General features: G+C 54.8%; 1 protein-coding gene across 7 annotated transcripts in view; it reads left to right on the top strand.

Annotated features, from left to right (window-relative positions):
* RGS9 (regulator of G protein signaling 9) overlaps nt 1-25,727 on the top strand; it is a 70,518-nt gene that overhangs the window by 6,452 nt on the left and 38,339 nt on the right. For 4 of the 7 annotated variants that reach the window (XM_043905738.1, XM_043905742.1, XM_043905740.1 and 1 more), the window contains exons 1-8: nt 10,009-10,191; nt 14,834-14,930; nt 16,928-16,978; nt 17,988-18,094; nt 18,290-18,341; nt 18,584-18,642; nt 20,301-20,377; nt 23,868-23,949. In XM_043905738.1, the coding sequence (XP_043761673.1) occupies nt 10,135-10,191; nt 14,834-14,930; nt 16,928-16,978; nt 17,988-18,094; nt 18,290-18,341; nt 18,584-18,642; nt 20,301-20,377; nt 23,868-23,949 (582 nt within the window). In that variant the 5' untranslated portion in view covers nt 10,009-10,134. Of the gene's footprint in view, nt 1-10,008; nt 10,192-14,833; nt 14,931-16,927; nt 16,979-17,987; nt 18,095-18,289; nt 18,342-18,583; nt 18,643-20,300; nt 20,378-23,867; nt 23,950-25,727 lie in introns of those variants that run through there. The other 3 variants (XM_043905745.1, XM_043905739.1, XM_043905744.1) reach the window with 1 other exon arrangement.

Here is a 25,727-nt window from a genome sequence, read left to right on the forward strand (position 1 = left end):
GGGAAGGATGCTGCATCGGCTCTGCTGGGCCCAGGAGAGGCAGAATGAAGACCCAGGTGACGCATCTTATCTGCAGGGAGCCCTCTCAGGTTGGTGGGAGCTCCCCCTGGCTGAGATCTCCGTGGAGAGTGCCAGCCACCTGCTGTGAGAAGCACTGTGAGCAGTGGGCGGTGGGCGGGATGTTGATGCCATCCCTTCTGATACTTTTGGTGACTGTCTGGATTCCTTGAAACATTTGCGGTCACACCTCAGTGAGCCAGAATCTGAGAGCTGTAGAGCCAGGCCTTCCCGAGGGATCAGACAGGCCAGTGATGACCTGCTACAGCTGGGAGTGCGGTCTGGTCATCTCTGTGTGTCTACCTGTCTGTGTGTTGCGGAAGGGGTCTTCAGGAGGGATGCACACAGAGCACAAAGATGATGGGGGGCCCGGAGAAAGGCCACAGCAACAGCCTCTGTGGCGAGCTTTAAAGTCTAGGTAGGTCTTCTGTTGTTGGTGGATAGTTTCTGCTTAAGAAAAGGAGATCAAGATCGCTCTGAGATCCTAGGCGTCAGTCATATATATATAAATTTTTTTTAACTTCGGATTGATAACTTTTACATTTAATTTTTATTTCCAGGTCTTAGTTGTGGCATGCAGAATTCTCTAACTGTGCATAGGAACTCTTTAGTGGAGGCATGTGGGATCTAGCTCTCTGACCAGGAATGGAACCCAGGCCCCTGCACTGGGAATGCAGTCTTAGCCACTGGACCACCTGGGAAGTCACTGACTAGAACTTTTTTAGAGGGAACCATTTAAGTGGTTCCTTTAGAGTTTGGTTGGCATCGGTGCATCCTCTGGAGCCCGGTTGCCTCTGTGGGAATTGTGTAGGTTTCTGGCCCTACAGGATGGAGGAGCAGACACTGGGACAAGGACACTCTAATGTCTTGTTACTGTCCTTTGACAGGTTTTCCTTGAAACTGCAAGTTTAGTAACATACTATTAATAGTAAGTCACTTCAAAGCTCCCCTTGATAGAGGTTTGGGCCAAAACTGCCTCATTAAGAGATTCTGTTGTTACTTCAGTAACTACGTCATCGTGAATAAAGCTGAAGATGTTCCTTGTACTGAATTTTATTCTATAATGTTAGGGCAAGTTTCCAGTGACTGTTACTTCATGCACACATACAACATTCTTGAGTGTTTCTTAGCAACCTATTTATCGGAGGAAATGTTAATCATGTTTTACTAAAGTAGGTCCTTGAACAAATTTCCTAGGTTTGTCATTAAGAAGCCCTGAATTATTGAATTTCCACTTGGAACAATTTGTATTTTTTCCATGTAATTGTTTCTATGTTTTATAAATAATACATTGATAACACTGGCTCAATGATATTGAGACCCTATCTATTCATGATATTTGTAGGAGGAAGGGCAAGGAAGGTTCACTTCCTTTTCCAAATGTTAATGGCTTGTAATACTTCATAATTTATGGACTGATTTCTCAAACATCTGTAAAACTGAAACCATCCTTACGGAAATCCAGTCAGATGATTTTCAACACAGGAGTTCCGAAATGTCGTTTGAGAAGTGAGAGTGGCTCTTGCACAGGTCTGTGCTCAGGTGAATGATTTATGTCAGCGTCTCCCAAAAGTGTGTTCTGGGAAAAAACCGCAGTTGCTGGTGGGGAGAGGGCTGGCTGTTAACAGGGTGATACCCAAAAGTCTCTGAGGTCAAATGCTTGAAAACCACCAGGCTAAACAAAGTCAGGTGAGCTCCATTATTGCAGAGCTTCTCCGAACAGTTTAACATTCTATCAGTAACTGTGGTTAAGAGACTGGAGTTCAGATCCCAAACTTACTTGTCCGTCTTTTATTGTCTCCTCAGGAGCACACTGTGTGAAAGCTTCTTTATGTGAAATACTCCCCAATGCAATCTTACAGTGTCAAAGAAGGTACATCTGGTTCACTGAAGAATGCATGCCACAGTAGTCACACTCAGCAGGCCAGGGTCACACACAGGACAGGGTCTCAAAGGAGGACAGGATCGCATACAGGAGGCCAGGGTCTCACAGGAGGCCAGGGTCACACACAGGACAGGGTCTCACAGTAGGTCAGGGTCACAGGAGGACAGGATCGCATACAGGAGGCCAGGGTCTCACAGGAGGCCAGGGTCACACACAGGACAGGGTCACACAGTAGGTCAGGGTCACACAGTAGGACAGGGTCTCAAAGGAGGACAGGATCGCATACAGGAGGCGAGGGTCTCACAGGAGGCCAGGGTCACACACAGGACAGGGTCTCACAGTAGGACAGGGTCTCACAGGAGGACAGGATCGCATACAGGAGGCCAGGGTCACACACAGGACAGGGTCTCACAGTAGGTCAGGGTCACAGGAGGACAGGATCGCATACAGGAGGCCAGGGTCTCACAGGAGGCCTGGGTCACACACAGGACAGGGTCACACAGTAGGTCAGGGTCACAGGATGACAGGGTCTCACAGGAGGGCAGGAACGATACACTGCAGGAGACCACACACGGGAGGCCAGGATGGCCACTCCCACGCTGCTCACAGCTGAGGGCTCTGAGGGCACTCAGCGGTGCCGGCGGCCAGCCGCTATTCGGAGGAAGCAGCCGGGTTCCGAACGGGTCTCCCGGCCAGGCCCACTTCCGGGCAGGGGCTCGGTTCTGAGAGCGCGGCCCGCGCCGGGGGCCCTTTCCGGGGCGCCGGCAGGGCCTTCTCCCCACACCTGCACGCGTGTGTCAGTTATATGCGTTTTACACGCGCGGCCGGTCTGACACGGCACGACGAGCCCTAGCTTGCGTCCTTTTAGGTCCGGTTTTCACCCTTCTTGTCCACGAACCAGTCGCCTCGAGGGATTGAAACGAGGAGACAAGTCCACAGCGCTGGGGGTCGAGGGGCCGACCCCGAGCCAGGCCCTCGAGAAGGGCCCCGGGAGTTGGGGGTCCCACCCACACTCCCTCCCTAGCGCGCCACGCCCAAGCTTCGGCGGTCGCAGGGAGGGGCCGAGCCGGAAGTGCCCGCCGCCGGAAGTGCCCGCTGCCGGAAGCCTGCCGGCGGAGCCTGCCCTTCCTCTCTAGGGCTGGGGCGGTACCCGCGTCTCTGTGGTCCGGGCGCGGCAGGCGGCTGGAAGCGAACGCGGCGCCGGGTTGTGCGTTGGGGCCTTTCCCTGAACTTTGGCACCTGTGCGCGCCTGGCGGCGCTGCAGGCAGAGTCGGGAATTGCCCTCATCAAGATATTAAATGTGGAGCTGCGGGAACGCGACAGGGCCCCGTTTCTCACAGCGCGGCCGTAGGTGGTTTATCGACGTGATCTGGCGGCCGTGCCCTCACACAAATACTTAACTTTTGTTTATTTAAAGCGGTCTCACCCTTGAAGTAACTTGAGCCTGAAGCCCGGCCTGGCCGCTGGACCCTGTGTCCCTCCGGGTTCGGCCCCCCGGCGCCCTGGGTCTGCGGGGCCGACAGACACATCTTCCTTCTCTTCCCCGCGGGCCCAGTGGTTCGCCTGGGTTGAGAGGCTCCTGTTAGCACCTTCTTACTTGGATTTTCTGGTCCAAGAAGAGAACGGAAACTATACAAATACAGAACCTAGGAAAAGTAGAATCGTCTAGGTTTAAAAAACTTCACAGTATCCAACACAAACAAAGGTGTGGTGAAATTAGTTCATTCTGGGCAAACGGAATGTAAATACGCACTCTTGTTGAAAGACTCCTTGGCGTACTGTTATCAAAAGCCACTGAAGGAGCTTAGGCTCTGACCCACCAGATACCGTCTGTGGAGGATTGCAGACAACCAGAGAAGCGGAGGGGGAGAGAGAGGAAAACCCGCATTTCTGAAGTGATCCTCCCATGAACGTCTGTTGGGTTTGCTTGCCCAACACCCAGTTTTCTTTGTTGCAGTTTTAATATGATGAATTTTCTGTGGAAACCAGCTAGCGCTCAGTCGTCCGAGGTGGGCACAGGACCCAGGCGTGCCGGGTGGGGGCGCCCCAGCACGTCAGGGGGGTGAGGTGTGAGGTCAGAGGCTGGGCTGCCCAGGTCCCAGTCCTGGATGCCACCTCATAGGGGCTCTAAGAACTTCAGCTTATTATTTGTCCTTTTTACTCATTTTTTAAGGAAGACCTTGTTTTAAATTGTACAGTTGATTTACAATGTTGTGTTCATTTCAGGCGTACATCGACGTGAATCAGCCATACATGCATATAGCCACTCTTTTCAGAGTGTTTCCCCATGTAGGCCGTTGCAGAGTGTTACACAGAGTTCCCTGTGCTCTATAGGAGGCCTTGTTGGTCATCTGTTTTATTTTACTTTTTATTTTGTATTGGAGTATAACCAGTTAACAGTGTTGTGATAGCTTCAGGTGGGCAGTGAAGGGACTCAGCCGTACGCACACACGTGTCCATGCCCCCCAAACTCCCCTCGCGTCCAGGCTGCCCCAGAACCCGAGCAGAGTTCCTGTGGTCTACCGGAGGTCCTCCTTGGTTCTCCATTTTGTATGTAGTAGTGTGTGTATGTTAATCCCAGCCTCCTAGTGTAACCCCCCACTTTCCACTCTCTTTACTCATTTGTTGACTGAGGGTATTTTTTTTATTGGAGTATAAGTGCTTTACCACATGGGGGGTGTTAATGACAGACGTCTACTCCGAGACTGTGCCACACACTTGGGGAATGGGGCAGGTACGCTGAGGCCTGTTACTGCAGACCATGTGGTTTCATCTCAGCGTGCTCTCTTCAGCTTTCTGTTTTTTCCTTTTCTTTTTTGCCTCCCACATGATCCCACATCGTCCATTGCGTCACCCCAGAAGTTTATTTTACGTTTTTTTTTTCCTGTTGGAGACACCCTCACAGCAGGACCATGTCTTCCGTGCGAGCTCAGTTGTATCCACCTCTTCCCGACCCCATGGCCTGTAGCCCACCAGGCTCCTCGGCCCGTTGGATTTTTTTTCCAGGCAAGAATCCTGGAGTGGGTTGCCATTTCCTTCTCCAGGGGATCTTCCTGACCCAAGGATCAAACTCTCATCTCCTACTTGGCAGGCAGATTCTTTACCACTGAGCCCCCTGGGAAGCCAGGACCATGTCTTACTCACCTTTATACTATGGGTGCTTGACACGGTCCCCACCCCAGAAATGGTGCTCAGTCAAGTTTGTCGAACAAAACTGAATACTCCCTGACACAGAGCGGAGGGCACTGGAACAATGAATGAAAAATGTAATGAATCTTAGAGGAGAAACAACAGGAAAATGGTGAAAACCACAGGAAACTAAACAACTTTCTTACCGAAAATGGTGCAATCCCTGGAGACTGCGGACTCCATTTCTGCCTGGCCCTGGACTTGCTCTCCTATGGTGGGCAGGTGCTGGTGGTCAGCAATCTTCTGGTGCCCGTGACTGGCTTTCTAAACAACTGCTTTTTTTTTCCTGCCTTAGAACCCATTTCTTCTCTTGGGGACTGGCAGGAGAAACGACCACTGCCTTCAAAGAGTCAAATCTACCCAAAGGTATCAGATATTGCCCTGTGAGCCCAATGATCAGGTGCAAAAGTTCACAGACATGATGCAGAGCGGAGAGTGGGCCTCCTTAGGCATGGATGAGATGGATCCGGGCAGCCAGAAAACCCTTTTTAGAAAAAAATTATTTATTTATTTGTATTTGTTTTTGGCTGTGCTGGGTCTCGTTGCTGTGCGGGCTTTTCTCTAGTTGCAGAGAACTGGGGCTGCTCTCCAGTTGCAGTGCTCAGGCTTCTCGCTCGGTGACTTCTCTTGTTGTGGAGCATGGGCTCAATCAGTAACTGTGGAGCACGGGCTCAGTCAATAACTGTGGAGCATGGGCTCAGTCAATAACTGTGGAGCACGGGCTCAGTCAATAACTGTGGAGCACGGGCTCAGTCAGTAACTGTGGAGCACGGGCTCAATCAGTAACTGTGGAGCACGGGCTCAGTCAATAACTGTGGAGCATGGGCTCAGTCAATAACTGTGGAGCATGGGCTCAGTCAATAACTGTGGAGCACGGGCTCAGTCAATAACTGGTACACGGGCTCAATCAGTAACTGGTACATGGGCTCAATCAGTAACTGTGGAGCATGGGCTCAGTCAGTAACTGTGGAGCACGGGCTCAGTCAATAACTGTGGAGCACGGGCTCAGTCAGTAACTGTGGAGCACGGGCTCAGTCAATAACTGTGGAGCACGGGCTCAGTCAGTAACTGTGGAGCACGGGCTCAGTCAATAACTGTGGAGCACGGGCTCAGTCAGTAACTGTGGAGCACGGGCTCAGTCAGTAACTGTGGAGCACGGGCTCAGTCAGTAACTGTGGAGCACGGGCTCAGTCAGTAACTGTGGAGCACGGGCTCAGTCAGTAACTGTGGAGCACGGGCTCAGTCAGTAACTGTGGAGCACGGGCTCAGTCAGTAACTGTGGAGCACGGGCTCAGTCAGTAACTGTGGAGCACGGGCTCAATCAGTAACTGTGGAGCACGGGCTCAGTCAGTAACTGTGGAGCACGGGCTCAGTCAGTAACTGTGGAGCACGGGCTCAGTCAGTAACTGTGGAGCACGGGCTCAGTCAGTAACTGTGGAGCACGGGCTCAGTCAATAACTGTGGAGCACGGGCTCAGTCAGTAACTGTGGAGCACGGGCTCAGTCAGTAACTGTGGAGCACGGGCTCAGTCAGTAACTGTGGAGCACGGGCTCAATCAGTAACTGTGGAGCACGGGCTCAGTCAGTAACTGTGGAGCACGGGCTCAGTCAGTAACTGTGGAGCACGGGCTCAGTCAATAACTGTGGAGCATGGGCTCAGTCAATAACTGTGGAGCATGGGCTCAGTCAATAACTGTGGAGCATGGGCTTAATCAATAACTGGTACACGGGCTCAATCAGTAACTGGTGCACTGGCTCAATCAATAGCTGTGGTGCACGGGCTCAATCAGTAACTGTGGAGCATGGGCACAATCAATAACTGGTACACGGGCTCGATCAGTAACTGTGGAGCATGGGCTTGGTTGCTCTACAGCATGTGGGCTCTTCCTTGATCAGGGATCGAACCTGTGTTTCCTGCATTGGCAGGTGGTTTTTTTTTTTTTCTTTTTTACCACTGAGCCACCAGGGAAGTCCCCAGAAAACCCTTTCTCAGGGATGATTGCCCAGCCTCCAGTGGTGATGCTGGGTGAGTGATATCACCATCTGTTTCTCTGCTGAGCAAGACTCATGTGGAGCCACATGGTCTGAGACTCAATAATTCTTAGAACAGACGGAAGCACTGAGTGTAGTGTAGATCTCATTTACAACATCCAGGACCATGGCCACTTAAGCTGTGAATATTCCAGTGACTCCTGGTTCCCTGGTCCATGAGATAACCTATGTAGTTTATGGAATATTCTAGTTGCTAGAAAGTTTTTCACCGAATCTGTATGCAATGATGCCCTAATTCAGGTTATGCTAATTCTTAGCAACCTTTGGTGCTGCAAAATGAATCCAGCAAATACAAAAAGACCTTCACCTCCCATCCAGTGGCCCTGTGGTCACTGATGTCACAGCAATAGGAGCATTTACACTGCGGGAATCGGTGATGCCACAATCAGATCTGCCTCACGTCAGAACCAAAACCCAGCAACCGCCACTCACAAGCTGCGGGCTGACCGTGCCCTTGGCGAAACATAGAGTAGGAGGGACTGTAGGTGTACAGCAGTTATTCCCCCCAAATCTGCGTGGAAAAAATTCCACGTGGGTGGCACCTACTCCGTGCTGAAGGAGGGGGGAGGAGGGAGACATGAGCAGAACATGCGACAGGGGAGATCTGGAGGGGAGAAAACCCACCGCGTGCTGGAGAAAAAGTAAATTTCAGGGATGGTAAGAGGGAGAGACTCCATGTCGAGGGGAAGTGAAACTACAGCTGGCAATTCAGATCAGGCCAGATTGGGAGAGGATGAGCATTTTCAGGGAGGTGATGAGACCCATTGAAGATTTTTAAGGAAGGGAGGGGGCCTTATAAGAGCAGGACCTGGGGAAAATTATTTCTTTGACCTTGCACTTTAAAAAATTGAGATATAACTCACATACTATAAAATTCACCCTATTAAAGTATACAGTTCAGTCATTTTATCTGTTCACAGGTGGTGCAGCCATTACTACTGTCTAATTCCAGGACATTTTCATCAGCCCCAAGAAGAAACTCAATACTCATTTGCAGCCACTCTTTCCTCCACTAAATATTTGTACTTTTTACAAAACACCAAATTTGGTTACCTGTGAAGTGACTTGAATTTTGAACCCAGGAGGGTTTATGTGTTCCAGACATAAAGAGGAAAAGGGACAATGGCTTTTCTGAAACAGAAGTGGCTTTTCCAAGTTTCTGTTGATATAACCAGACATTATCTATCCATCCATCCATCCATCCATCCATCTGTCCCATCAATGTTCTATCTAACTATTCTATCTGTCTGTCTATCTATCTTTCTATCCATCCATCCATCCACCTACCCAGAAAGAGAAGAGAGAGTGAAAGAGAGAGAAGGCAATATTAGATCCATGCATGGGAGCAAAGAGTGTGGCTAGAGCTGATCTTCAGACCCAGTATCTGGGTGCCATGGCAGCTCTGGATGTTAGAAGACAAGTCTTGCAGGGGTCATGTTTTTACCTGCGGGCATCTCCCGTATCAGCCGTCTTCAAGTACGCTTCCAGACACTGCCATTCCTGGGGAAACCAAGAGAGAGCAGAAGGTGCATAAACTTGGAAAACCCCTTGCTCTGGAAAGCCCTAAGGAAGACCCTTGCTCTCCATGGCCCTCTGGGCTCTTCTCCGAGGACAGGGGTGGCGGCTGGGGCCCAGGGCTGTGGAGCCTGAGCCGCCTCACAGGCAGGGGCAGCATCTGAGCATCAGGAGTGGGGCTCCCTCTTGCCACCACCCCCCCCTTCACGTGTGGCAGGAATGGTTGGGGCACGTGCATGATGGCATCGGCTCTTCAGCCACGTGGAACCTTGGGCTGGCTGGTCTAAGGGTAGCCGGGCCTCGATTTGTAGGGAGCGCTAAATCCCACCGTCAGCCTTCGGGCTGATTGAGCTGTGTATTTTCCTTCATAAGTTAGAGTCTCGAGACTTCAAGACTGGAGAATAATTCTGAGTTCCTCGAGCCTGACTCTTTCTTATTACTCCTGAGAAAACAGAGACTCAGAGAGATCCTAGGTAACTCGATCAACTCCACCTCTCCCACTAATGGAAGTGTCAGAAAAGCGGGGTGGGGGCGTGGGGGGTGTCAGCAAGAGGGACAAAGGCCACAAGGAGACTTTGGGGGGTTAATAACGTGCTCCCCGTCTTGACTGTGGGTGTAGTTTCCTGGGTGGATACATACACTGAAGCCCATCAGGTTGCTCACTTTAAATTCCTGCAGTTCAGTATGTCAGTTCTCACTCAATAAGGCTGCTAAAGAGTGTCACACATCCGGGGAGAGGCGGGGCAGGGCCTAGCCAGGAGGTTCACGCTTCCCTGAAACCCAGCGCCGTCTTAAAACCAAAGCCTATTTGAAGTCGTGAAGATGCCTTTCCCCATAAAGTCATTTTTCCCTTTTTTAAAAAAAAATTAAGAATTGAAGTGTAGTTGCTGAACAATATTATATGTTACAGGTGTGCAATATAGTGACACAATTTTAAAGGTTACACTCCATTGGTAGTTACTATAAAATATTGCCAATATTCCGCGTCCTGTGCATACATCCTTGTTTTACACCTAATACTAAGCACCTCTTACGCATCCCCCACCCCCCCCCCGGCCGGCTTCCTCCCCGCCCTCCGCCACCCCGCTTGTCTTCCCTCCCAGCGAAGCCCCATCCTGCCTAAGGGTTCGCCCGGACCGCAGAGCATGTGGGCGCCCTGGACCACAGAGCACTCGGGCGCCCGGGGCGTAACCTCACCTGCGGCGCCCCCGGCCCGCAGGCCCGACATCGCCCCCTGGCGCCGGGTGGGCGCCAGCGCAGCGCTCGCCCGGGCGGGCGCGGCGCGCTGATTGGCCGGCGCGGATTCGGGCTCCCGGGGGCGCGGGTCGGGGGCGCGGCGGGCAGCCTCGCTCCGCCTGGGCTCGGGGCCGCGGGCGCGCTCTCCGGGGGCTTCCCCTTCCGTCCCGTGCGTCCCGGTTCTGAGTCCCAGGGGCCAGGATGACCATCCGACACCAAGGCCAGCAGTACAGGCCAAGGATGGCGTTTCTGCGGAAGGTGAGCGCGGTGCCATCCCCCGAGGCTGGGAGGAGCGCGGGGACCACCTCGGGGAAGTGCCGGCGGGGACATGGGCAGGGCTGGGGGGCTGAGGGGCAGCCCTGTGGTCGGTTAGCGCCCCTTGATGTTACTGAGTGACTGTTTGTCGTGTGTGTGTGTGTGTGTGTGTGTATCTGTCTGTCTGTCTGTCTGTCTTAAGTCTGTATTGGTTAGGGGAGAGTCTGCAGCGGGGCGATGGTCGGCTGGAGGCTGAAAACAACCTGTTACTTGGGAGAGGAGGCGCCGGAAGACAGTTTGGCGAGGCTGGGTCATTTCTGAGACAGTCTCCAGACATTGTTGGAAGGCTCCCAGAGAGTAAATCAACATACTTACAGTTTTCTGATTCAAAGCGGCAGTATTTAAAGTGTGTGTGTGTTTGTGTGTGTGGTTAGTGTGTCCACACAGAAATGGTGTGATTTGTAAGCTAGAGAGACACCCTGCTTCCAGCATCCCTAGGTTGCTCATTCAAGTGTGTGTATTTGTGGCCTTTGGCTCTCTGGGCCGGTGGCAGAAGTCAGGACCCCCCTGTTGCAGGGCTTCCTCAGACCAGGGCCCAGGCACTGGGTGTCCGTCCCGGGGGCTGGTGCCAGGGGGAGCGCATCTTGTGGGGTGATGTATTGGGGACGAAGTGGCTCATTGTGTTCTGGGCTCTTGAGATAACCGGTATTGGAGGAGGTTGGCAGAGGCTTCCGTCCTGGGTCACTCACCCCCTCCCATCTGCAGTGAAGTGTCCTGTCTTAGGCTTGTCCTGAGGAGAATTAGCCGAATCCTTTGTGACGGTAAGAGCTGCCCTGAACCCTTGCAGCTCAGCAAGCTATTGTTATCAAAACTGCCCTGATTTGTCTTGCAGTGTTAAAAGCTGGGCAGTTTGGGCTACACTGGGACATTGGTCACCCTTGGCCCACTTAGTTCAGTAAGCGTGTGCGTCTGCCAGGTGTAGAGGTGTGAAGGCATGCAGCAGAGGTGCAGCGGCGTCTCCCCGGGGGAGAACACATATTAGAGAGTTGTTGTTGTTGTTTAGTCAGTGGCTGAGTCGTGTCCGACTCCTTGAGGCCCCATGGCCTGCAGCACGCCAGACGTCCTTCACCGCCTCTTGGAGTTTGCTCAAACTCAAGTCTGTTAAGTCGGTGATGCTATCTGGATCCCCAGGTGGTGCAGTGGTCAAGAATGCCCCTATGAATGAAGGAAACCAGGGTTAGATCCCTGGGTCAGGAAGATCCCTTGGAGAAGGAAATGACAACCCACTCCAGTGTTCCTGCCTGGGAATGCCCATGGACAGAGGAGCCTGACGGGTTGCAGTCCACGGGGTCCAAGAGTCGGACACAGCTGAGCACACACACAGTGAAGAACGGCATTTAGGGAAACCCAAAGCTTGGACGTGGGAATCGTGCGGGGCCGTGGGGGAGCCTCAGGGAGTGGGGAACTAGCTTGGGTGGGCGCGAAGTCGATGGTGGAAGGGCTGGTGGTGAAGGACGGCTCACAGCTCAGGTCCGCACGCGTCTCCTGGAGATTCGGGGTTTCATGCGCTCTGTGTTCAGTGAGGAGCTGCTCAGCAGTTTAAAGTCAGGGAGGAATAAAGCCTGTTGGTTCCCGTGTTAGAAAAACAATTCTGATTAGAGGGGAGGGGGGCCTCTCTACTCTGGTGGCACTTTCAAAACTGTAGCCATCAGATCACCAGTCTTAAGAGTTTCTGATTCACTTCAGTTCAGTTCAGTTCAGTCGCTCAGTCATGTCAGACTCTTTGCGACCCCATGAACCGCAGCACGCCAGGCCTCTCTGTCCGTCACCAAGTCCCAGAGTCTACCCAAACCCATGTCTATCGAGTCGGTGATGCCATCCAGCCATCTCATCCTCTGTCGTCCCCTTCTCCTCCTGCCCCCAATCCCTCCCAGCATTAGGGTCTTTTCAAATGAGTCAGCTCTCCGCAGCAGGTGGCCAAAGTATTGGAGTTTCAGCTTCAGCATCAGTCCTTCCAATGAACACCCAGGACTGATCTCCTTTAGGATGGACTGGTTGGATCTCCTCGCAGTCCAAGGGACTCTCAAGAGTCTTTTCCAACACCACAGTCCAAAAGCATCAATTCTTTTGCTCTCAACTTTCTTTATAGTCCGACTCTAACATCCATACATGACCACTGGAAAAACCATAGCCTTGACTAGATGGATTTACTTAGGAGGTAGTTAAGTCATTAAGTCTGTGGAGCCCAAACATGGGTGTTTTTGAAAAAAGAAGCTTCCCAGGTGATTTGAATGTACGGTGCACAGAAAAGGCCTTGGGATGCTGAGTGACATCTGGGGATGTTGTGGGGAGGGGGCTGCTCCTGGCATCTCGGGGAGTGGGGTGCTGCCAGACCCCCCTGGGCACAGGACGTCTGGCCCCTGCATGTCAGCAGTAGTGCTGGGGAGCGCCCTGGAGGCTGGGGACCTGCCAGGCACAGGCAGAGCCGGGTGACCGAGCCTGGGAGTCGGGGGAGGTGACATGTTCCCTGGAGGCCAGGTCCACTGGGGGTGGGAGACTTGGCAGAAACAAACGCAGAGCCCACGAAGCTGGCGGGTCCTGGTGGTGCCTCCTGGGTGTCTGTCCGGTGGGCAGAGCAGGTTTTGGGGAGGGGCCCGTCTGGGAGTGGTGCCCCTGGGGGTTGGAGAGCCGGGGGCAACGTGACCTGGTGTCTGCTGGCCCCTGGCGGGCCGGCTCCTTTGCCAGAGCCTCGTCCCTGTTGGCTGACAACCCCGCGGTGCTGCTCCCTTGCCCGCTCTCTATACAGAAAAGGGCTGATGATTATCGTCCCCCGGGGAACCTTCTCGTGCTTGGAGGAAAATTCCAGCCCCTGATCTTGCCCCGTGAGTGACAGCTCCCTCCTGCAGGAGTGGCGTGGGCGTGGGAGGTGGGCTGCCGTTCCCGCTCCTGGTGACACTGGTTCCCTGTCACGCCTGCGGTCACGCCCAGCACGTGGCCTCCAACGCCCCCATCCCGCCCCCAGCCCGGGGTCACCCGGGGTCAGGCGAGGCCCAGGTCCCCCTCCATCCTCTTGCTGCCCAGGATCGTGGGGGGCTGAGTCTGGGAGGTTGGGGGGGGCTGACGTCTGGGGTGCAGGCGGCCGTCCCCCCGGGTCTCTGGGCCCCCAGACACAGAGAGGAGCAGGGGGGAGTTGGCAGCAGTTGGAGCTGAAAGGCAGGTCCTCTCACCCGCTGAGGACCTGGGGACCCGTCTGTGGTGGGCACGGGGCTTTCCTGCCGGAGGCAGAGCTGGCACCCGGGTCTGCACGGCTGTGCTGGGCCATGATGGCAGAGGTGGGGCCCGGAGTGCACGCCCCGGACGGGGTGTGGGAGGTGGTCTCTGGGCGGCTCTGTGCGTGCCCGCGGGGCCGTCCCCGGCTGATGTCCTCACGCGGTGGATGCCCGCCCCCGCCCGGTGTATGTGTGTGACAGTCGCTCCGTCGTGTCCGACTCTTTGCGACCCCGTGGACTGCAGCCCGCCAGGCTCCTCTGTCCGTGGGGTTTCCCAGGAGAGAATACAGGAGTGGGCTGCCGTTTCCTCCTCCAGGGCATCTTCCCGATCCAGGGACTGAACCTGTGTCTCCTGAGCATCTCCTGTGCTGCAGGCAGACTCGTGACCGACTGAGCCGCCAGGGAAGCCCCTCCGTGTGTGTCCGAGTCCTCACCTCGCCTCTTCAGTGGACCGCAGCCAGGCCCACCCTAATGACCTCCTAACTCAGTCACCTTTGCAAAGACCCTGTCTCCCGATCCAGTCACAGTCTGAGGTTCTTGGGGGCCAGGACCTCAACCTATGAATCTGAGGAGTGGGTGCCATAGTCTCTCGGAGACGGGGCCACCAGCCAGAGTCCTGTGGTTTCCTGCCTGGAGAGACCCCGGGGGGACTTCCCTGGGGACGTTCTCAGAACGGTGGACCCAAGCCCCGAGTGTTCTCGAGGTCCCCGTGCTGCTCCCCTCCGCCAGCCCCCCTTTTCTGAGAAGTGTGGCACCTGCCAGGGAGAAACCTGACTCCCCTCATTCTGTTTTTAAAATAACTCTCATTATTCCTCCTCTGAAGGTTATTTTCAAACCCTTTGTAACTAATTTTTTTTTTTTTTTCTGATGCAAAGAGAAGGAATCAAAGCCCCTGACTTTCTGCTGGAGAAACTCAGGTTTCTAACTCATAACTTGGGTTTCTATTTCTTCTCCAATGTATGGGCACCTGGACTCCATGAAGTGCTGCTATTTCATCTCATACAAGTTTTGGGATAAACGTGGACTTTCTTCTGGGAGTTAACGTGGGAAATGGGGCAGCGGGGCGCCGGGCTCTCGTATCCGAATGGCGGGCAACCCTGGGAGGAACAGGCGTGTCCCAGGTTCATGGGCTGGCGTGAGTCCAGAGGTGGTGCCTCCTGCAGCCCGAGGCCCCTCGGTCCCCGCCGCTGTCCAAGAGAAGCACCCCTCCCCCAGCCTCCTGGGGCGTCTCCTCCCTCCCCTTTACTGTGAGCCGCTCGGCAGGCCCAGTGGCCTGAGACGGCAGTGGGCTTCTGGTTGTAAGCGCCCCACGTTCCTCTTGGCATCTTTTGCTCCCTCGGTGCTGCTCGGCTGACCCGGGTGGTTCTGTCTTGCAGATCGAGGCCCTTGTGAAGGACATGCAGGATCCGGACACAGGGGTCAGAGTGCAGAACCAGAAGGTCACGGTCATCAGCATCCCTCACGCCATGACAGGTAAGGTATCTGGCAGTTTGGCCTTGGCCTGAACAGACCACACACAGGTGTTGGCAAACTAGAGCTCATGGGCCAGAAGTGGCCCCTGTTCTGTATTTGCGAATAAAGTTTTATTGGAACAGATCCACGTCCCCATTTATGTATTGTCAGAGGCTGCTCTTGCACTGCAGTGGCAGAGTTAACACGCACACCGCCCCCCCCCCCCCCCACACACACGAGTCCAGCGTCCATCCCTTGTCTAGGTGTGTGAGCCGCTGTCCTTCCTGGCACCTGGGGCCCCCTCGGTTCCCGGTTTGGGGCACTGCCCACCCAGCCATGGTCCCCCTTGTCTCTCCTACGCGGGTGAATCCCAACCGCAGTCAGAGGCCCGGGGGAGCCCTGTCATGCCGCATCAGCGCTGATCAGAGCAGACTGGGTCAGCGCCACTGCCTCCTCGGAGGGCAGGTCACTGGGACTTAGGGGACGATGGGGCTGACGTGCGAGCTGAGATCAGCACAGATCACGCGGTGGACGCCCCAGGAGCCCCCTAATCCCATCTGATCTATTTTAGGAAGCGCCCAAGTGGATGCGAAAGTCCTCGACTCCTTGGTGGGGAGGGCTAAGCCGTCTGCTGTCAGCTGGAGGGGGGGGGCACTCCTTTTCTTGGTCTGCACACCCCTGTGTAGAGACGTGGGGTGGACTGTCTAATAACACACCCAGTCTTGGGATTTTAAGTCGGATTTTAGGGGAAGTCTGCGTTTGAATAAGCAAGGGGCTGAATAAAGGCAAGAGTGACAGGGGCCCCTCGGGGAGCTGTCACGGTGGGCACGTGGACGTGGGGAGTGGGTGGCTGGACGTGTGTGCCCCCAGGGCGTGTGTAGGAAGGGGCGGGTACGGGCTGTCCCCCCTCAGCCGTGCTGTGCCCCCCACCCCAGGGCACAGGCCGTGGGGTTCAGACCCTGGCTCCCCGCCCTGGTGTGATTCATGGGCCGGTTTCCACTCAGGCAGGGCACCCAGCTCGGCCCGTGGGAAGCAGGCTGGGGTTGCTAGAAAGAGTGGTGGTTGGCATTTGCACGATGGTGTCGGAGCTGGGGTGTGTCTTTGTTCCCAGACGATGCTGCCACCTCCGAGGAGCGTGTCCTGCTGAGGGGCTGGGGGCCTGGCCGAGCAGGAGACACGCAGCTTCCTTGAGGTCCCACGTCCACACTCAGCTGGCTGGTGGGACTCGGCCTGTCCTGGCCCTGGGATCAGTGTGAATCCTTGGGAGGGCTCCCTGTGCCCCGATCTTGTCCCCGTCTGCCTCCCCTGCCCTCTTCCTTGCCGGCCTCCAGTCTGCGTTGCTCCCGGGCCAGCCCTCAGATGTGCGGGGCGCAAGGACCGATGGAGCCCCTGTTCCACGGCCTGCATTTGTAAACAAGACTCCAGAGTGTTCCTCAGAAAGTGGCTCGTCCTTCTGCTTTGACAGAAGCCTTTACGATGACCTGAAGAGCCAGGCTTGCATGTATCTCTGACCCTCAGAGTTTTGCTGGGGAACTTAGGGGCATCAGAAATCCAGCACCCCGACCCCGGAGCACCCCCTTCTCCCATCCCGGGTTCTCATTTACTCCCGGGACTGAGCTCCATCCAGAGTGCCATGGACAGCTTGCTTTGGGGCTGTTTTTTTCCAATGGTCAAGACTTCGTCTGTTTTCTTCCCTCTTGATGGATGACAGTCCAAGCACCCGTTATTGTATCAATAAGAAAAGAGAGTCAGTACCACAGAGAGGTGAAGGCTGGGGGGCGGCAAGGGGACGTAGGGTGGAAGTCTGGCTGGACTCACATCATGTGCGGCCCTGAATTATGGGCTGGGGGTTCGGACTGGACCCAGTTTGGGGGTGGGGTGCAGGGAGGTCCCTGGAAGATCTGAGCAGCAGGACAAGACCACGGCTGGACAGGGAGGCGGCCAGTTGGGCGGCAGTGTGGAGGCTGGTGTGGGTGTCGGGGAGGCTCAGACATTAGCCAGACCCTTCTGCTTTGCAGGAAATGATGTCCTCCAGTGGATCAGCCAGCGCCTGTGGATCTCCGGACTGGGTGAGAGCCCTTTCTGTCCTCAGCCGACCAAGGGTTTCAGGGCGCGTCACCCCGGCGCGTATCTGGGCACAGCTGGGTGAGGCTCAGACTGTGTCTCTGAGAAACTGACCTTTTAATTGGTGAGATGAGGCCTTCGTGGGTAAAACAACCAGACTCAAAATGGAAGGGGTGATAACCGGGGGGACACAGTTGTTTTTTCATACAAAATACTGAGAGTGTGTAAGTCACAGTATTCCCTGCTGGCTCAGATGGTAAGAATCTGCCTGCAAAGCGAGAGACCCAAGTTTGATTACTGGGTCGGGAAGATCCCCTGAAGAAGGGAATGGCAACCCACTCCATTCTTGCCTGGAAGAATCCCATGGACAGAGGAGCCTGGCGGGCTACAGTCCATGGGTTTGCAAAGAGTCGGACACGACTAACATGACCACTACTACTACTAAGTCAGAGGAGTAACTGGGGAGGAGTCAGTCAAGAAGGACTTGTGCAGGGGGTGATGCACACGTACACTTGGTCTGGAAGGAAATGATGCCTGTGAAGTGTGGAGGGGAGCTTGGAGGATCTGGACCCGGGGTGCAGGCAGAGTCCAGCTTGGGGCAGAAGTCAACTGCCCCTTCCTGCCTCTCACAGGGTGAAGAAGGGTCTGTTGGTCAGAGACACTTTCCCTGCTCCTGGGTTTCTCCAGACCCAACGGGCCCAATGGTGTTCCTCCAGGAAGTCCCCATCTATCACCCCAAACCTGGCACCCGTCAGCCCTGGGGTTCACTGGCTCCCCACCAGATGCCCTGAGCTGTCATTGGGACGACCAGGCTGGGGGACTCTCTGGAACCGTCTCCCCAGCTGGTACTTGTCCACAGCGAAGGGCAGGAACCCCTGTTCCCATTTCTTGGTGAAGTGCTGATAGGATGGGGCTGCCCGTCCTGGCGTTTGGGGTGCTGTGTGGGGGCGGGGCGGTGAGCTGCTGCCCTTGGCCCCTGCTCTTAACTTCCTTGTCTCACCTGCTCCTCCCCAGAGGCCCAGAACTTGGGCAACTTCATCGTCAAGTACGGCTACATTTACCCCCTGCAAGACCCCAAGAACCTCACTCTGAAGCCGGACAGCAGCCTCTACCGATTTCAGGTGAGCCTCGGCCTTGCCCTGGGCTGTTCGTCGTGGGGCGGGATGTCGTCTGGAGGTGTGACTGGTTGGCGTCACGTCCTCCCAGATCTGCAGAAACGGTGGTGGAGGCGGAGGCTGTTTTATGTTTCGGGCTACGGGCCGGGGGGCCCGGGGTGCACAGCCTGCGTCAGCCTGGCCCCCTGGTTTCTCTCGTAGACGCCGTACTTCTGGCCCACCCAGCAGTGGCCGGCTGAAGACGTCGACTATGGTAAACCGCGCCCACCCCGGGCCTGGCGAGGGCCCCACGTGCTGCCTAGCTGCACGCTGCATCTCGGTGACGTCTGCGGTCGTCACGACCTTGACGTCCGTCCTCGTCTGTGTTAGGAGTGGCTCCTGGGGGATGGGAGCGGGTCTGGGAGCGTTGTCTGCCGCGCTGAGCACTGCCGCCTCGTGCCTAGAGGGGTTTTGAAACGTGATGAGGGTGGAAAACGCCGTCATTTTCTTTTCCAGCCATCTATCTGGCCAAGCGAAATATCAAGAAGAAAGGGATCTTAGAAGAATATGAGAAGGTAGGAGATGCTTTCAAGTGTAGGGTCTTGTAATGGAGTGCAGTGTAGTCTCAAGCTGTTTCCCCCGTCACTCCACGCACACGTGCCCTCATCATGCCTCATCCCCATCTCCCATCCCACGTCAGTCCATCATCCGTCCACATGTGAATATCTGGGAGCAGCTGCTTGGAGTAAATTCTCCCCCACGTTGTGTTACGGTTTCTCCTGATGTAGTTTAAGCCCTTGTCTCAGTAACTCCTGGGCACACAGTAGCGACCACTTTCCTTTCTCTGTCCCCAAATAAGAGGACTTAATATGTGAGATAATGCACATTATAGGATGGTCAGATTTTTAAAAAAAAAAAAAAAAGCTTTTTATTTTGTATTGGAGTGTAGTGGATTAGGAGAAGGAAATGGCAACGCACTCCAGTACTCTTGCCTGGAAAATTCCATGGACTGAGGAGCCTGGTAGGCTACAGTCCATGGGGTCGCAATGAGTGGGACAGGACTGAGCGACTTCTCAGGACAGGGCAGGATAGTGGATTAACAGTGTTGCGACACACAGACTTTAAAAAAACGACACTTTTTATTTTCTGCGGGGGTCTAGCGGATTGGCAATGTGATGGTGTCAGGTGGACTGCAAAGGGACCCAGCCGTACATGCACACGTATCCGTTCTCCCCCAGGCTCCTCTGCCGTCCAGGCTGGCACACAGCACTGAGCAGAGTTCCCTGTTTGTCCATTTTAAATAGAGCTGTGTGCACCCGTCCATCCCAGACTCCCTGACTCAGCATCCTCCCCGCCAGCAACCATAAGTTCCTTCTCTAAGTCTGCCTAGTCTCTTTCTGTTTGGTAAATAAGTTTGTATCATTTCTTCTTGGATTCTGCATATAAGGGGTGTCATACGCTATTTCTCTTTGTCTGATTTACATCTCTCAGTATGACCATCTGTAGGCCCAGGATGGAGAGATTTGAGCCTGAGTGTGAGACGGGAAAACAGCAGTGCAGGCTTTTGTTTTGGGCAGAATAAGTCAGATTTCTCAAAGAAGGCACCCTCATCCTCAAAAGGCTAGACTTCTGGGCAGATGGCAACAATCTTGCTGTGTTTACTTCTTGAAAGTGAGAGTTAGTTGCTCACTTGTGTCCAACTCTTTGCAACCCCGTGGACTGTAGCCCTCCAGGCTCCTCTGTCCATGGAATTCTCCAGGCCAGAATACTGGAGTGGCTTGCCATTCCCTTCTTCAGGGGATCTTCCCGACCCACGGACTGAGCCCAGCTCTCCTGCGTTGCAGGCAGATTCTTTACTGTCTGAGCCACCAGGGCAGCCCAGACACGTATTTAGAAGGGCTGGCTCACACCAGTGTCCGGTTGTAGCTCTGTGGGTTTGTGGTGCTCTGCTGTTGACTGTTAATTTTCCACATTCTTCTCCACATAACTCCCATCTTCCTAATCAGATTAGGATACACTTATTAAAAAAATGAAAAATCCAAGCCCACCTGTGGCTTCTGTTTGTTGTGAAAGCTTGGTGAGAATTGGCATCACCCTGTGAGTGCCGGCCTTTGCACGGGGGGGTGGGAGGGGGTGTTTGGCTAGGTCTCCTCGTTGACTTAGGGCTCCCTGCCCCACTGCACACGGCAGAGCTCCTGAGGCTCAGTGCTCTTGTTTTGTCTTCCTCCTCTAGGAAAACTACAATTTCTTGAACAAAAAAATCAACTACAAGTGGGACTTCGTCATCATGCAGGCCAGAGAGCAGTACCGGTGAGTCGGCGCTCACCCTGGTCCTCTGCTGTTCCTCTGCCCTCCCTTCCTTCCTTGTTTCTTTTAAAAAAAATTAGCTTTTATTGGGCGTCTATGTGTCAAACAGCAGGCTAGGCGAAGGGAACGGAGAGGCATTGTCCGGGGAGCCTGGCAGGTAAGCAGACACGCCACAAGGCCTCAGTGAGTTGAGGCGCATGTGTGGGCTTGAGGAGGAGCTGCAGAAGCAGCAGTGAGCCTGGAGGCAGCGGAGGGGGGTATCCAGAGTGGGGTGGGGGTGGGGAGGGAGAGGAGTGGCAGGGTGGGGGGTGCCCGCCTGAAGCCGGGAGCTGGCACAGAGAATGGCAGGAGTGAGGCTGGATGTGTTAGCGGAAGCAGATTGGGCGAGGGTACTCTGCTCAGGACTGCCGGGTGGTGAGCAGCCTCAGTTCACATGTCATGAGCTCAAAGAAACTTATCTTTTTAAAAAAATTTTTTATCAGAGTGTAGTTAGAGAAGGAAATGGCAACCCACTCCAGTATTCTTGCCTGGGAAAGTCTATGGACAGAGGAGCCTGGCGGGCTACAGTCCATGGGGTCACAGAGAGTCAGACCCGACTGAGTGGCCACACAACAGTGGTTGATATACAGTGTTGTGTTACTTTTGGGTGTGTGGCAAGGTGAATCAGTTACACATACACATATGCCCCGTCTGTTTTAGATTCTTTTCTCACGTGGTCAGTGCAGAGTATTGAGTCGAGTTCCCTGTGTATACAGTAGGTTCTTACTAGTTGTCTGTCTTATACACGGTAGCGTGTCTACGTCAGTCCCAATCAAAGAAGCTTTTCTGGTGAGCAGTTATTACTGCACACAGATCGCCCTGAAGCTTCGTGCTCAAAACGGCAACAGTTGTTTCACCTCTCAAGGAAGTTTCTATAGCTGTGGAACTTGGGACGGCTTAGTTGGATGGTTGTGGATCAGAGCCTCTCGTGTGGCCACAGTCACGAAACAGTCACACAAGTAGTCAGGAAATAAATATAAAATTACATATTGGGTGGTGAACTTGAAGGACATATTCTGTGCACTCTCATGCAGAATCAGGGACGGCCCCTGTGGTGCTTTTTAAATCTGTCTGCAGTTCTGAGGGCTTCCCAGCTGACTCAGTGGTGAAGAATTCACCTGCAATGCAGGAGATGCAGGTTCGATCCCTGGGTTGAGAAGGTCCCCTGGAGAAGGGAATGGCAACCCACTCCAGTATTGGGAGAATCCCACGGCCAGAAGAGCCTGGTGGACCACAGTCCGTGGGGTCACAGAGAGCTGGACGCTGTGCGCCTGAGCACACATGCACGGTTCTGTGACCCACGTCCACCGTGAGGAGGAGGGCTTGGAGTCATCCCTTCCTCTCCTCGGGGTCTCTCCAGGAGGTCTGCCTTGGGCCTTCCTCACAGCATCCGGCATCTCACCGCCTACAGGTGGTCGGACGCTCTGAGGGCAAATACCACAGGGAAGGAGGTGGCGGCAGTCCCCTGTGATGGCCCAGCCTCGGAAGCTGCGCGGTGCCGTCTTCCTGACGTGCTTTATTGGTCAAGATAGCTGGAAATCCCCACCCGGTCTCTGTGGGGGAGGACACGGACCTACCTCACCGTGGGGGGAACCGCAGACAGATTTATGAAGCACCCCAGTGGCCGTCCCTGATGCTGCATGCAGTACACGGAGGGTGTCCCTAGAGCACACAGCGAAACTTGTGATTTCACATTTATTTCTTGACTCTCTCTGTGACATTTAGACCAGAAGCTACTCAAGGGCAAGACACATGTTTGCGTGTCATGCTGCTCGGGCTGCCATTGTGAAATACCGTCCCGTGGGTGACTTAGACAGAAGACATTCATTTTCTTGCAGGCCTGGAGGCAGGGAGGTCAGGGTTCACAGTTCTGCCAGGGTCTGGTTTCTGATGGTGACTCTTCTCGGCTTGCAGGTGGCTGGTGGTCTTTTTGTTGGGGTGGGGGTGGTGGGGAGAGGAGGCTGGCCTGTGTCTCCTGTGTCCAGGGCACTAATCCTATCCAAGGGCCCCACCCACATGGCCTCATCTAACTGCTTCTAAACTCTAAGTGCTTCTTAAAGGCTCTGCCTCCAGGTACGATCACACTGGGAACTAGGGCTTCAGTGTATGAATCTTGGGGGAGAGTTGCTAACATTCAGACCTTCACAGTCTGGTTCTCCCAGTGCTTGGATCAGAGTGGAGATCAATAAATACAACATTGAATGACTGTGGGAGTGAGTGAATAATTGATTAATTAAGGAATACTTTTGCTTTAAAGATCATAAACTGACAAACTAAGGTAATTCCTTGCCCATGGTTCTCTTGGAGCCCGTTCCTCACGACTCTCCTTCAATAACCTCCATCGCAGATGAGCAAGCCAGAGAGGACACGGCAGTAAATTAGCCCTCGACTGTATTTCCAGAGCTGCCAGCATTACGGAAAGTCCCCAGTGCCCCAGGCCATCTGTGGCTCATCTTCCTGGCTAGTTAACCCAGTAGAAAATCCACTTAGGTTGGCAAGGGGACAGTGTTTGTAGTTAACTCCAGAGGAGGTTGCAGAGCACCCTACAGGAAGGGCCCTCCCCGCCCACTGTGCTGGCTGGGTGTTCTGAAGTTACTCACCACACGTGAGCTGGCACACGAACCCGCCGACCGAGTCTTGAGAGGGTGTGTGCGTCATCCTGCGTTGCCTGGGAGAACGAGCCTCCCCGAGGGAGCGCAGGTTGCCGTGGAAACGGCACTGACGGGCCCACGGTGGGATAACGAGCACGGCCTCGTTTCCTACCTGTGAAGTCAGGGGAGACTGCGATGGGAAGGAACACAAGTAACCTTTCCCAGGAATCTGGGGACTCAGGAAAACCCTGACTTGGCACAAGTTCTCTGAAGCAGCAGAGTGGAAGTGATGCTGGAGAGAAGCCGGGACTCCCCGTGCAGGCTCCTGCGTTGCCGGCCGCCCCCGCTCTCGGGTGTTGATGATGTTGTTTGTCAGAACAGGGAAAGTTCGGAAGCCAGTGGGTGAATGTCAGCCCAGAAAGTCCTCCAAACTCCTGCAGGGGCGGCGCGGGTGGGGATGGTCTGACCCTCAGCTGGTCATGGGGCCTCTATCACCTCGCGCCCCATGCTCTCCGGAGGAGCCGGGCTCTAGGGCCCGTTCCCAGTTCAGGTCTGGCCTCTGCCCCCTGGTGACCCCGTGACCCTCAGTGGGGTCTCAGCCTCTCTCTGCTTCAGTCCCTGGGCTGCTCACAGGGAGGATTTGATGAGTCAATATGTATAGAAGTATTGAGCAGGGTACTCAGCACTTAAGTATGGTATTAAGGTTTGCTATTTTCATCATCGTCATTATTATTACGGCAAATACAGCTTACCTGGGCAGATGGGGAGAGTGGTCCGGAATGGGGCCCATCGGGAAGGGGGCCCATCAGTGAGCAAAAGATGCAGCATCTTTCTGGCCTGCAGCGTGGCTTGTGGCTTTTCAGGGCCGGGAAGGAGCGGAACAAGGCGGACAGGTTCGCGCTGGACTGCCAGGAGAAGGCGTACTGGCTGGTGCACCGATGCCCTGTGAGTACCGCCCCCTAGCTCACCCGCTTCTTCTCACGCCTCCTGCCCCGCCTGTACTTCCCACCCTGGGCGGCTCGGCCGTCTGGGGCTGGAGCTGAATCTGCAGGAGCTCAGTGTTGGCTGGCGCCTAGGGCCCTCTGGCTGGAAGAGGAAATTGACTGTCTGGATGGAGTCTGCCCACGGCCCGCCCGTTGGTGTCAGGATGGAGCGAAGTTCCCTAACCGAGGGACCAGAATGAGTCTGTCTTGTGTGAGGGCTGGGACTCGATGCCTTGGAAAAAGAATTTAAGAAGAAAAAACTGCACTTCTCTGGGGGTCCAGCAGTTAAGACTCTGCTCCCGGTTCAGGGGGTTAGGTTCAATCCTTTGCCGGGGAACTAAGATTACATGCATCGCATGGTGCGCCCAAAAAATTAAGAAGAAGAAGAAGAAGAAAGAACTAGAGCCCAGGCCTCACGGCAGAAGCAACCCCCAGCTGCGGGAACTGGAGTCGCCTTGCAGCGGTGGCCATGCCATGGCGTTTCTTCACTGCCTCTCCGTTCCTCGTCCGGGTCCGGTCCCGCTGGCGAGGATGGGAGGAGTGGGTGAGCTTGTGCTCAGCCTCGTGGTTTTGAGCGTGGGGCTCGGGGGCGGTAAGTGGGCGAGAGAGACCAGTCGTGACGGCTAGGTGCCCCGTCAGCTTGTTCCCGGGAAGGCCGACCTCATTCCCCAGCGCAGCAGAGGCTGTGCCCGCCACGGGGAACGCTGCTGTTTCTGTTCACGCCTGCGTTGGACCCCGACTGCTGCAGGGGAAAGGATTCGAAGTCAGGTGTTCAGAACAGAGTTCCTCCTTGTCCTCCTTTGATTTTTGTGCCTGACCGGGAACCAAGTTCTCAGAACCAGAGTGACCTGCGTCTCCCATGGTGTCCAAGCTCCTGGACTGTTTGAACTTGGAGCCCATCAGGGTTTGGCCGTTTTGCTCATTTTCTTCCTGGATTCAGAACAGACAGCCCATAGATGTTCCATCTGTGAAGGCGTTGGTGTGGACGCCGTGCTGGCCTGGGCTCCGCAGTAGGCCTCATTGTGCAATTTCTTTCTCCTTTAGAAGAAGCTTCTCTCTCTTTGGCTGTCTGGGGTCCTCGCTGCAGCACGCGGGGTCTTTGGTTGCGGCGTGTGGGGTCCAGCTCCCTGACCGGGGTTGGAAGCCGGGCCCTTGCACTGGGAGCACGGCGCCTTGGCCACAGACCAGCGGGGCGCCGCTGCACGCACGTCCTCGGGGCGCCGCTGCACGCACGTCCTCGGGGCGCCGCTGCACGCACGTCCTCGGGGCGCCGCGTGGCCTGTGTGGGAGGCGCTGTAGTTGGTCCTGTTTGCTGGTGAGGGAGCAGAGCCCCAGGGCTGGTGCTGACTCCCCGTTAGAGCTGGGGGCCCCGCTCCCCCTCCTGGAGAGCTCCTCTGCCTCCCACGGCAGCGTTACGTGGCGTCCCTGGGTGTGCAAGGCCTTTGTCACCTCCTTGGTCATTAGAGCATCGCGTGATTGCTGCTCAGAGGTACCCCCCTCTGAACACAGGCCCTGGGGAGCCGTGTTCAGAACGAGGCCTGATGTGAAAGAGCAGATGTGAGCAGACGTGAACAGATGTGAACACACGTGAACAGATATGAGCACATGTGAACAGACGTGAACAAATGTGAACAGACGTAAGCACACGTGAAAGACACGAGCAGACGTGAGCACACATGAGCAGACATGAACAGATGTGAACAGTTGTGAGTAGATGTGAACAGATGTGAACACACATGA

This window comes from Cervus elaphus, chromosome 5, assembly GCF_910594005.1.
Source record: "Cervus elaphus chromosome 5, mCerEla1.1, whole genome shotgun sequence".
NCBI lineage: Eukaryota > Metazoa > Chordata > Mammalia > Artiodactyla > Cervidae > Cervus > Cervus elaphus.